General features: G+C 31.6%; 1 protein-coding gene across 8 annotated transcripts in view; it reads right to left on the bottom strand.

Moving 5' to 3' along the window:
• Positions 1 to 13,676, bottom strand: part of Snx14 (sorting nexin 14) — a 120,712-nt gene that overhangs the window by 79,071 nt on the left and 27,965 nt on the right. For all 8 annotated transcript variants that reach the window (XR_009225887.1, XM_058575823.1, XM_058575822.1 and 5 more), the window contains exons 7-12: positions 12,548 to 12,632; positions 8,087 to 8,243; positions 6,853 to 6,928; positions 5,952 to 5,996; positions 5,768 to 5,848; positions 5,557 to 5,671 (exon numbers count right to left, since the gene is read on the bottom strand). Coding sequence is in view for 7 of the 8 variants with exons in the window: in XM_058575823.1 (XP_058431806.1) it covers positions 5,557 to 5,671; positions 5,768 to 5,848; positions 5,952 to 5,996; positions 6,853 to 6,928; positions 8,087 to 8,243; positions 12,548 to 12,632 (559 nt within the window). In the remaining variant the exon portion in view is untranslated. The remainder of the gene's footprint in view (positions 1 to 5,556; positions 5,672 to 5,767; positions 5,849 to 5,951; positions 5,997 to 6,852; positions 6,929 to 8,086; positions 8,244 to 12,547; positions 12,633 to 13,676) is intronic.

Below are 13,676 nucleotides of genomic sequence, written 5' to 3'. Positions count from 1 at the left end.
AGGATGGGAATAGAATATATCATTCACATGGATCTCATAAACAGGAGGGGTTCTATCCTTGTTTAGGATAAAGTGGACTTCAAGTCAAAGTTAATCATAAGAGACAGAGAACGTCATTTCATACTGCTTAATGAAATTATACATCAATAAGATATAACAATTGTAAATATTTATGCCCAAAATAATGGAGCACCTATGTTCATTAAACAAACCCTTCTCAATTTCAAGAATCAAACACACATATTCAACAATCAAACACAATAATACTGGGTGACTTCAACACACCTCTCTCACAACTGGACAGATCTTCCAATCAAAAACTAAACAAAAGAGTTGTAGAACTAAAAAATAGAATTGATAATTAGGTCCTAACAGACATATTTAGAATAATTTATCCATTGATGACTGAATATGATTTCTTCTCAGCAACACAAGGATCATTTTCTAAAACAGACCATATCTTAGGCCACAAACCGTCCCTTAGCAAATACAAAAAAAAAGGAGATAATATCTTTCATTCTATCAGATCAAATGGAATGAAATTAGAAATCAATAATAAAATAAAAACCAGAAACTAAATAATACACTACTGAATGTCCTATGGATAGCCCAAGATATCCGGGGTGAAATAAAAAATACTTAGAGATAAATGAGAACACTGATACAACACATCAAAATCTCTGGGACACCATGAAGGTGGTTCTAAGAAGAAAGTTCATTGCACTGAGCTCATTTATTTAAAGAATAGAAAATCACCAAATAAATAATCTAACATTACACTTCTCAAAACCCTAGAAACAGAAGCAAAAATCAACACCAAAAGCAGAAGACAGGAGATAATTAAAATCAGAGCTAAAATCAATGAAACTGAAACAAACAACAACAAAACAATTTTAAAAAAATCAAAAAAGCAAAAAGTTGGTTCTTTGAAAAAATAAATAAAATTGATAAACCCATAGCCAAGTTTACCATCATAAAGAGGGGAAAACCCATATTTCTAAAATCTGCAATGAAAACTGAAATATCACCACAAACACTACTGAAATACAGATGATAATCAGAAACTATTTTGAAAATCTAAATCCTAATAAAATAGAATATCTTGAGGCACTGGGTTCGATTCTCAGTACCACGTATAAATAAATAAAATAAAGGTCTATCAACAACTAAAAAAATAAAAAATAAATTTAAAAAAACAGAATATCTTTAAGACATCAAAAAATTTCTAGAGATATATGACCTACCCAAACTGAATGGCGAGGACATAGAAAATTTAAACAGATCAATTTCAAACAATGAAATTGAGGATGCCACCAAAAGCCTACTAACAAAGAAAGGCCCAGGACCTGATAAATTAATTCTCAGCTGAGTTCGACCAGATCTTGAAAGAAGAACACCAAACCTACTCAAATTGTTCCATTATGTAGAAAAGGAGGGAACCCTTCCAAACTCATTTTACAAAGCTAGTATCATTCTGATACCAAAACCAGACAAAGACACATCAAGGAAAGAAAACTGAAGACCAATATCCCTAATGAACATATAGATGCTAAAATTTTTAATAAGGCAAATCACCTATTTAAAAGATAGTGCATTATGATCAAGTGGGGCTCTCCCAGGAATGCAAAGTTATTTCAACATAAGGAAATCAATAAATGTAATTTATCACCTCAATAGACTTAAAGACAAAAATCACATGATCATCTCATTAGATGTAAAAAAAGGCATTTAACAAAATACAGTATCCATTCATGTTCAAAACACTAGAAAAACTAGGGATAGCAGGAACATACCTCAACATTGTAAAAGCTATATATGCTAAGTGCAAGGCCAACATCATTCTAAATGGAGCAAAACTGAAAACATTCCCTCTAAAAACTGGAAAAAGACATGGATGCCCTTCTTCACCACTTCTATTCAACATAGTCCTTTAAACTCTAGCCAGAGCAATTAGGCAAAAGAAAGAAATTAAGGGGACAGGAATAGGAAATGAAGAGTTCAAACTATCCCTATTTGCCAACAACATCATTCTACATTTAGAAGACCCAAAAAACTCCACCAGAAAACTTCTAGAACTCATAAATGAATTTAGCAGAATAGCAGAATATAAAATTAACACCCACAAATTAATTGTGTTCCTATACACCAATGATGAATCAGCTAAAAAAGAAAATAGGAAAACTATCCCATTTACAATAGCCTCAAAAAAAATTAAATATTTGAGAATCAATCTAATAAAAGAGGTGAAAGACCTCTACAATGAAAACTTCAGAACACTAAAGGAAGAATCTGAAGAAGACTTTAGAAGATGGAAATATCTCTCATCTTCACAGATAGGCAGAATTAATATTGTCAAAATGACCATACTATCAAAATGTGCTATAGAGATTTACTGCAATTCCTACTAAAATTCCAATAATGTTCTTCATAGAAATAGAAAAAAAGTAATCATGAAATTCATTTGGAAAAATAAAAGGGCCAGAATAGTAAAACAATCCTTAGTGCAATAAGTGAAGGAAATAGCATCACAATTATACTACAGAGCTATAGTAACAAAAATAGCAAAAAATAACACTGGCACCAAAACAGACATGAAGACCAATGGAACAGAATAGGAGACACAGAGATAAACCCACTTAAATAGTTATATCATACTAAACTAAGGCACCATAAACATACATTAAAGAAAAGATAGCCTCTTCAACAAATGGTACTGGGAAACTGGGAATTCATACGTAGTAGAATAAAATTTAACCCTTCTCTCTCACCCTGCACAAAACTCAACTCAAAGTGATTCAAGGACCTAGGCATTAGACCAAGAAGAAAATGTAGGCCCAACACTCCATCATCTCGGCTTAGGAGCTGACTTCCAAGACTCCTAAAGCACAGGAAGTAAGACAAAGAATGTGAATTTAGCAATATCACAGAATATAAAGTCAACATATAAAAAATTCAATTTCTGAATACTCAAACAATTTGAAGAATCATTTCAAATATTATATGGAAATATATCCCAAACCATAAAGACCTAACACAAAAACTACAAAACATCATGGAAATAAATTAAATAAGGTTGAAATTAATAGAAAAATATGCCATGTTCATGTATTGCTAAATGTCATTACTAAGCATTGCTGAAATTGTTGATCTAAACATTCAACGTCATCCCATTCAAAAAAAATCCAAACAGAATGTGCCTGTATGTGTGAGGGGGTGATTTGATCCCAAAATTTACATAAAAATGCACAGAACCTAGGATAATCAAAATAATCTTGAAAAAGAATGAAGTAAAAAGACCACCTAATTTCAAGACCTGATCAAAACCAAAGAAATTAAGACTTGTCCTGGGAAAACAACAGACAGAGGGAACAACAGAAAAGAATACAACTTAGAAACAGATGTACACATACGTGGTCAAATTATTTGAAAAAAGAAAAGTCAAAGAAATTAAAGATGGGTAAATGGATAGAGTTAGAGAAGATAATGCTAAGTGAAGTTGGTCAATCCCAAAAAACAAATGCTGAATGTTTTCTCTGATACAAGGAGGCTGATTCATAGTGGGGTAGGGAGAGGGAGCATGGGAGGAATAGATGAACTCTAAATAGGGCAGAGGGGTGGGAGGAGAAGGGAGGGGGCATGGGGTAATTAATGATGGTTGAATGTGATGGACACTATTATCCAAAGTACATATGTGAAGACGCAAATAGTGTGAATATACTTTGTATACAACCAGAGATATGAAAAGTTGTGCTCTATATGTGTAATAAGAATTGTAATGTATTCCACTGTCACATATCAATAAAAAAATTAATCAAAAGAAAATAAATGAAAGATGAGAAAGAAATGTCTCTTCAGAAACTGGGTACTGGAAAAACAACATCAATATAAGGGAAAAAAATGAACCTCCACCTCTACCTAATTCCAACACAAAAATTATTGCAAGATAGATCATAGATCTATATGTAAGATCTAAGACTATATTATACTAGAGAAAAAACATAGGAGAATACAATCTCAACTTGCGGTAGGTAAAGAGTTCTTATGGAAGTCACAGAAAGCACTAATCATTAAACAAAAACTGATATACTGATTTTCATCAAAATTTAAAAGTTTTACTCACTAAAAGATACTGAAATGAAAATGAAATGACATGCAAATCTGGAAGAAAATATTCATAATACATATATCTGACAAAAGACTTACATCCAGAAGAGATATAAGGAACTCCTATAATTTAATGACATAAAGAAAAGAATTCAAAAGAGAAAAGATTTTAGCAGTTTCACAAGATTGACAGATGACCAATAAGCATATTACAGCATGCAACAGAGTCATTTGAGAAGCACAAATTAAATCTACAAGATACCACCAAACATCCACTAACATGGATAAAATTCAAAAGTTAAACACCACCAAATTTTAGTAAACATGTGGAGCAACTAGAACTCTCATATATAGCAGGAGAGTAAAAATAGCACAAACATCTTGGAAAACAATTAGGCAGTTTCTTATAAAATCATACATCTACTGTATAACCCTGTAATTCTATATCCATATTCTATAGAACAATTCTATATCTCTATTGTTAAATATAGGCCCACAAAAAGCTTTCAACAAAAATAGTCATAGTCTCTTTATTCAAAATAGCCCCAAAGTGGAAGCAATTCAGATATCCATCTACAAGGAAATTAGATAAAGAAGTTGTAGCATATTCATACAATGGAATAGAGAAATAATAAAAAGAGTAAACTACTAATCTATACAAGAAGAAGGAAGAGTTATAAAAGAAACATTATCCTGAATAGATGAAGCCAGGCACAAAAGTACAGATTATGTGACTTCATTTATATGAGGAAATTTTAAGGCAACAGTAATTTGTGGCATGAGAAAGGAGATCAGTGATTGCTTTGGCAGGAATAGAGGCAGGGATGAATCTCTTGAGAAGAATTGTAAAGAGAACTCTCAAGATGATGGAAATGTTCTGTACTTTGATAAAGATGTAGGTTACAAAGATGAATACATTTTTAAGTAATCAAAATGTACCTTTTAGTTCTATGTTTCACTTTCTATATTTTAAAATATAACTTTAAAAAGTTATATTTTAAAAAGGAATTACATGCATTAAAAGAAATCTTCATAGACAGTCCATAAAGTTTCTCATGAATCCAATAATCCATGATATTATATAGTCTATAATCAAAACAAAATATTTTTATATTTGATTATTTAACCACATTGATTTATTATTTAACCATTTGATTATTTAACAAAAACTGTGACAAAGTGATATTGATTTGGACCATTAATGCAGGGTTTTAACATTTTCTCATTATACTAAACTTTTAATATTTTTTTTTTCAGACATTAGGATTTGACTGTAATCAATCATAGCTTATGCTTCAATCCGGAATGTGAGTGGGACTTAGAACTGCTCTTAGAATATCTAATAAAAAAAATTAGTACAATGACAGATGGTTACACAACACCACATCTGATCTAAATATTCTAATACATTAAAAAGTTCTAAAAAGCAAAATACACAAGTATTTGCCTTACCAACAGTCAGACAAAACTGCAACACATGCACGGCTCCTTCTTGTTTCAGAAAGTTCATAAAACGAAATAAAAGATCTTGTTGCTCTCTGATTTGCTTCAATTCTAACTTCAGCACCTTGATACAATATAGGAGGAAGAGTAAGTTAAAGCTATATAAAGTGTTCTAAAATTGGCTGTTAGCAAATATAATTTTATTGCAGAAAATACTCACTGATGGTTTTTTATTTCTAGGTTCTGCAAATTTCTGCAAAAATGGAACCAAAGGGGAAGCTGGTTCTGTTGCTTTTTCAGGCTTAGAAGAAAAAGAATTAACTTAGAAAAATTGACACGTGATTTGACATTCAGAATCAAAACCTGGTGAATCTGAGGAGTTTTCTAATATGTTCAATACTCACTGGGCTGTCATCTATGAAGATTATAAGCAAATGATTCACAGTATCCTAGTAAAAAATAATAAACATAAGTCAAAGTAATTCCATTATTGTATCCTGCCCAGAATTCTCAGGATTTTGGTATTATATAATTTTCTAGAAAAATAACAAAACAAATGGAGCAGTGGCTAAGCATCTGCATTTATTTATTAAACAGAGACATTTTTAAACTCCATAATGCAAGTTCTTAACCTTTGTGAAAATGGGCAGAGAAAATCTAATTTTGGTATCTGAAATGCTTATTATTCCCATTTCTTCAAAATCCTGCTAGATCAAAGATGGGACTCATCCAATTGTCCATCAATGGATAAACAGATAAGCAAAATGTGATACATACCTACAATAAACTATTACTCAGTGTTGGAAATGAAAAAAAATTCTAACACATGCTGCAACACGAAAGAAGCTTGAGGACATTATGTTAAGTGAAATAAGACAACAACATAAGGGAACACTATGATTCCACTTATATAAAGTACCTAGAGTAGTCTAATTTATAAAGACAGAAAGAGTAGTGGTTGCCAGGGGCTGATGGAAGGAATGAGGAATTATTGTTTAATGGGCATAGTTTTAGTTTTTCAAGACAAAAAGTTCTAGAGATGGATGATAGTGATGGTTGCATAAAAAAATGAAATTATCTCAAGGCTGGGGTTGTGGCTCAGTGGTAGAGCTCTTGCCTAGCACATGTGAGACACTGGGTTCGATCCTCAGCGGCACATATATATATAAACAAGTAAATAAATAAAGTTATTTAAAAAATGAATATATCTAATACCACCAAATTGTATACATAAAAATGTTTAAGACAATGAGTTTTATGTTAAGTATATTTTATAATTGAAAGAATTTTTTTTAAATTTCTTACTGGATCAGCTAGAAAATCCAAAGAAGGAAGGAACACAGAACCAGACAGGATTTCTCTTATAAGTAAGGTCAGGGACCTGGGAAAAGAAATAAACATTTAATTATTTACAATAGTTCTTAATTTGCAAATGCATACTACCTACCTAAAGATTTTGTTAAAATGCAGACTACAATTCAGAAGTCTTGGATGGGACCACTCATGCTACTGGATTCAGAACTGGACTTGGGAGTCCTAACTTAGCTAAAACAGACTTAAAATACATTTTAAGTATTTTTATGGAAGGAACTATTTTCTAGTGTCCCTCATATTAGAGAATATTTTTTTCCTCTCTGAAATAACAGTCTGTTTTAGCTAAGTTAGGACTCCCAAGTCCAGTTCTGAATCCAGTAGCATGAATAACATTTGGGCGTTTGTTGGAAAAACAGAATCTCAGGTCCCATCCAAGACTTCTGAATTGTAGTCTGCATTTTAAACTAATGTTTAAGACTAAAATGTTTAATAGTATAATTACTTTGTAATTATGATATTGAATTTGATATATTTTTGTCTTTTGAGATGAGGTTTCACCAATTTGCTGAGGCTGGCCTCATATCTGAAGTCCTCCTGCCTCAGCCTCCCAAGTAACAAGGATTTAAGGCACACACCAGTGTACCTAGCTAAAGATATCTTCATTAAAATATTAAAACAAAATAACAAAAAATATTAAAACAAAATGCTTTCAAAAACAAGGTTAATATTTAAAGTATATCAGTAAAATAAGCCATGATTTCTCTTCTAAGAACTATTAGGGTAACAGTAACCAGGTAACTTATGGAACAATCTAAAGGTACTTCTATTAGAATAAGAGAGAATGGATTTGTTGACCTTTAAGCATTATTCTGAGTTGGATATCTTAAAACCCAAACTTGTCTGTATAGTTTGTCAAAAATGTTTCTGCCTACAAGAATCATAATGAACATGTCTTTAAAGAGGAACACCAAGAAAATAAAATATAATGACCTCAAAAAAGAAAATTAATTCTTTATTTATCTTTGATTTCCAAGATCCAGATCCATTTTTAAGAAAAAATTCTAAGCAACACCTAAGATGTAATAAATTATTTTCTTCAAATGAAAAACTATTGAAATCATAAATTCATACCAAGATTTAGTGAACTCTTATATAATCAAGAACAGCAATATACATATAGCATGGTATATAAGTACTTCTATGATATTTTCTAGTCTATTTATACCTGCAGTCTGTTGCTTTAGGAGGCAAAATATAGGGGAAAAGTAATTCAGTAAGTTTCCTTAAATAATGTAATTCATCTCTTCGGCTTCTCAAAGCCACATGAAGCTCGGGACCATATTCTTCTAAAGCAGCTTGCTGTAAAAATTCTGTATTTTTTACTATAAACAAAAATAAAAAATAAATATTGAAAACAAGTTAAGCAATATTAATTAACTTCAGCCATTTTGACCTAATCATCCCTTTCCTAGACCTCGCTCTCTTTTCAATATTTATTCCAAAGGGAAATTTTTCAGAAAATAAATATAGTTGGGCATGGTGGCGCAAAGTCTATAATCCCAGCAACTAAAGAGATTGAGGTAGGAGGACCATACGTTTGAGGTCAGCCTCAACAACTTAGCAAGAGTCTATCTCAAAAATAAAAATAATCAAATAAATAAAAGTAAAAAGGGCTGGGAATGTAGTGGTAAAACAACCCAATACAGAGGGAAAAAAAAGAAAAGAAAAGAAAGAAAGAAAATGAATGAATATAAAGAGAGAAATTCTTCATTGTTGAAAATTTGCTTATTTTTTTAATAAACTGATAATGGTCCTTTTCCCCAAACAAGAATCTAAAAATCATGATATAAAAATAGCAAATGTTTTTTTTAAAGTAGAAAAAGCTACAGATCGTGTGTTTTAGCACACACAGGTTTTTGTTATCAAAAGGTAGATTATGTTCAGCTTCTACAGAAACAGAATTAATCAAAATTTTATTGTACCTGTTTTTACACTAATTTCATCCAGATAACCTTTAGATCTGTTATAGAAACTGGCTTCCCTGATGTTATGGTTTGGATGTGAGGTATCCCCCAAAAGCTCACATGTGAGACAATGCAAGAATGTTCAGGGGATAAATGATTGGGTTGTGAGAAACTTAACCCAATCAGTGAATTTATCCCCCGATAGGGGTTAACTGAGTGGTAACTGAAATGGTTCACTGGGGGTGTGGCAAAAGTCTCTCTCTGCTATCTGATCACCATGTGAGCTGCTTTCCTCTGCCATACTCTTCCACCATGATGTTCGGCCTCACCTTGAGCCCTGAGGAATGGAGCCAACCTTTTATGGACTAAGATCTTTAAAAGTGTGAGGCCCCAAATAAAATTCTCTTCCTCTATAGTTGTTCTGGTCAGGTCCTTTAGTCACATCAGTGAAAAAGCTGACTAAAACACCTGGATAAATTCTAAACCTTTTGCCAGAATGTGAAATCAAGAGGTATAAAATTGTATAAGGTACAAATCCAGAACAGACAGACTTCTTTGTAAATATTAACTGATTATAAAAGTTATATTAACAGAAAAAAATTTTTTAAAGGCCAGGCATTAAATCTGATATATATTGTAATCCCAGATATTCAGCAAACTGAGGGAAGAGGTGAGACTCTGCCTCAAAATGAAAAAATAAAAAGGGCTGGGGGTATAGCTCAGTGGTAGGTAGTACCCCTGGGTTCAATAACCAGTACCTCAAAAAAAAAAAAAAATGCACCCTATCTGTTGTACCTGAGGTACTAAAGCAGAACTGGCAAAGAACAGTTTATAGAAGAAATGCATTTTAAATTATTGGCTAAACTTTTTCCCACCATAAATTTGGCACGTTGAATTTTCTAAAAATTTATATGACAAGAATAGATTTAAATTCAGAAGACTAAGTTGTGCTAAATCCCAGCTCTACTTCTTTCCTGATATAATTTTGAACAATTGATAAAAGTCCTTTGGGCATTAGCAAATAGTCATTAACTTTTAATACTGAAAAGTCATCTTGTAGAATACATAATTCTAATATTTGACATAATTAAGTATTCACACATGTTGTATAAATTCATCACTAGGATGTAATCTATTCAATATCTGTCAGATGTGAGAATATTTTAGACCTACTTAATGAGAAATTGAAGAGATTGGACAAAACATTTAAAAAAATTAAAAAAGAGGGGGAAACCTTAATGGGATTATATAAGCAAAATACAGATGTTGGAATACAAAACATATTAATCACCAGTATCAAATGCCTCATCAGTTGGCTATTTGCAGCTGATAAAAGGAAAGGACTGGGGCTGGGGTTGAGCCTCAGCGGTAGAGCGCTGGCCTACGATGTGCTGGGTGCTGGGTTCATTCTTCAGCACTACATAAAAATAAAAATAAAGGTTTTGTGTCCAACTACAACTAGAGCAAAAATTTTTTAAAAAGTCCCCAGAACCCATGACAAGTAATATCTTCAGGTAGACAATCTGAAGTATAATCCCTTTCCATAATCATTACTTAATTTAAATTAAGTCAATGCTTCTACTGTGTGTGTGTGTGTGTGTGTGTGTGTGTTTTCAATAAGTCATAGAAGTACTTTCATAGATAGAAAACTTCTATGTAATTCCCCTACTCAAGAGGCAGATTAAGCCATACATCGTGTGCACACCTGTAATCCCAGAGGCTCAGGAGGCTGAAGCAAGAGAATCAAGAGTTCAAAGCCAGTCTCAGCAAAAAGCAAGGCACTAAGCAACTCAGTGAAACTCTGTCTCTAAATAAAATACAAAAATAGGGCTGAGGATGTGGCTTAATGGTCGAGTGCCCCTGAGTTCAATCCTTGATTTCCCCCCGCTACCCCAAAAAAGAGGCAGATTAAGCAAAGAACATCAAGGACAGGATGACTACATATGAAGAGGTGAATCTTTTATTTCCTAAATTATACATAATTTTGAAAACAAATTCAAAAAATAAATGATGGGGCTGGGATTGTGGCTCAGTGGTAGAGTGCTCGCCTAGCAAGCACAAGGGACCGGGTTCGATCCTCAGCACCACATAAATGTAAAATAAAAATATTGTATCCACCTAAAGCTTGAGAATAAATATTTAAAAAAAAAATAAATGAAAAATCAAGCAGTTGAAAACCTTTTTTCCAAGTTTAGTTCACTGTCATTACATGTAGAATACCAGAATATCTGAATAAAATTAGATCCCTCCTAATTATCTAGTCTTTTAATTCTATGGATTTTATTAACTACAATGTGATTAATACAAGAAATTTGCATTTTATGGTAGTTTTATTAGGGAGGATGATTTTTTTTACATAAACAGTAGCAAACCACCAACCCCTTTCTTCCAAAGATTCAACAAGAGTTTCACTCTTGGGTAAGCACTCCTGGGTTCAATCCCCATTACCAAAAAAAAAGACTTTCACTCAAACTAATCTGTCTCTACATATAACATCACTTTTATAGAGGCAAAATAATTGGGGAATTTTATTAAACTGATGAATTAAAGCTAAAAAAGGTGGCTCCATGTACTTGCAGTCTGATGTTTAGAGGTTTCTCAGTGGTGGCCGTTGGAACAAAATTAAAACTATATTGATATACGTGACTGTATAACCAATGTGATTCTATAACCTGTGCACTCAGAAAAATAAGAAATTATACTCCATTTGATTCAAATGTATGATATGTCAAGATCATTGTACTGTCATGGGTAACTAATAAAAAAAAAACTATATTGAAATTGCATTTCATGGACTAGGGGTATAACTCAATGATAGAGTACTTGCCCAGGATGTGTGAGGCTATGTGGGATCAATCCCTAGCACCACATTAGTACTTTTCTCATACAAAAACTTATAAATATTTATAGCAGCTTTATTTATAAGTGTCAAAAATCTGAAGCAACCAAGATGCCTTTCAATAAGTAAATGGAATAAATAAAGTATAGTATATCCACACAACAGAATATAATTGAATAACAATAAGAAATGAGTTATCAAGCCATAAAAAGACACAGATGAGCCTAAACACCTATTACTAAATGAAAGAAACCAGTCTGAAACATACTGTATAATTCCAATCATATAATATTATGGTAATGTCAAAACTATAGAAATAGTTTTCATATTTTTCTTCCTATAGTAAAATCACCTTTATGACATAGCTACAACAAAGATATTACCTCTAGTGTATTTTTGTCAGTGATGTGACAATGATTTTAAAAGTTAATTTTTTTAATTTAAAAATTAAGTTATATGTACTCAAACTCTTCTACACACATTCCTTTTTTAAGTATACTGAAGATCATCATTCCTTTCTTAAGTATATTGAAGAGATATATATTTTCTTGTTGTTTTGTTTTTTTGGGGGGTGGGTGTTTTTATTTTTTGTATTTTTGCAGTGCCAGGGATAAATCGAGGGCCTCACATATGTTAGGCAAGCATTCACCACTGAACTATATTCCCAGCCCTGAAATTATTTTACTTATTATAAATTTATAAGAACACAGAATAATTGTAAACATATAATTGGAAATGTTTCTCATAACAGAATTATTCATATCAAAGAGCAAATACACCAATGATATGATCTAAATTAACTTCCATTAATACCATTTAATATATCAGGTGAAAGTTGGTATATAAAATCAAAATCACTCAAACAGTAAGTAGAAAACATTACCTTTCTGTCTGGCTTTAACTATCACTTCTATATGCTTCATTGCTGCTTTTAACAGTTTCTTGGTTATAATAGATGGAATATCCACCTAGATAAATTCAAAATTAATATAAAACTTTAAAAATAATTGTCACTAAATGGCAATAAGATACTGGAACATATCTTAAAATTTGAGGCATTAGGGAGAATACTTTTGACATTATAGTTCTATTATAGTTCATAAGAGTTATACATTTCAAAATTGCTAAAAGTAAATTTCAAATGTTCTCACCACGAAAAAGAATAACTATTTTAGGTGATAGATATATCAAATAGTTGGATTTAATTATTCCACATTGTATTCATGAATCATACTTTATATCGAATAACTATAATTATTAATTGTGCACTTATAATAAAAATTCAAAAACCATAGATATTATTCAGACTTTTTCAAAAAACATACTTTAAAAGCATTTAATACTAACTGAAACAGTTATTTATCACACCATTAAAAATTTATCTTAATACTTATAGACTAAAGAGGGAAATATTCCCACAAAATAATACCTTTATTCCTAGCTTATTTTTATACAGGTTCTTTGTTTTAAATATGTCTTAAAAACCTCCAGTAACTTATCATCCCTTGAAGCTATAGATTTCTGTTTACTAAGAAGTTAATTGAAAATGAATTTTTTCATTCAGCTTACAAGATGAACCTGGTTTTAAGATAAATAAAAGAATCCTACTTAGAAAAACAGAATTCGGTTTCTTTTCTCTCCACCAACATTTTTCAATGTAAAGGCTAAATGCCAAGTGATTATCATAGGTTAGAGAAGGATTAAGGGCAATATGTATACACCAAATAGAGGCAAAAAATGAAATAACAAAATAAAAACTTGAAATGAAATCACCAGAAAGAATGTTTATTAGACTTCAATAGGCTTATCTTCCACCATAAAACTTAACACCTTAAGTATAAGAAATATTTCACGTTAAGGAAGGAATAAAATCACAGGGGTAATCTAAGATCAAAACCCCACAAATTTTAGTGATTGGCTGGTAAAACTCAGAGAAGTTTACAGATATCTTTTGACTACATAAGATCAAACATGTTCAATAAATGGGAATATTTTTGCTAGTATTGGGCCTC

The sequence above is a fragment of the Marmota monax genome, unplaced genomic scaffold, assembly GCF_021218885.2.
Source record: "Marmota monax isolate L192 unplaced genomic scaffold, Marmota_monax_Labrador192_F-V1.1 WCK01_AAM20220418_F8-fsc00013, whole genome shotgun sequence".
Lineage (NCBI taxonomy): Eukaryota > Metazoa > Chordata > Mammalia > Rodentia > Sciuridae > Marmota > Marmota monax.
Note: the sequence above shows the minus strand (reverse complement) of the source record. Positions and strands in the feature narration are given on the sequence as shown.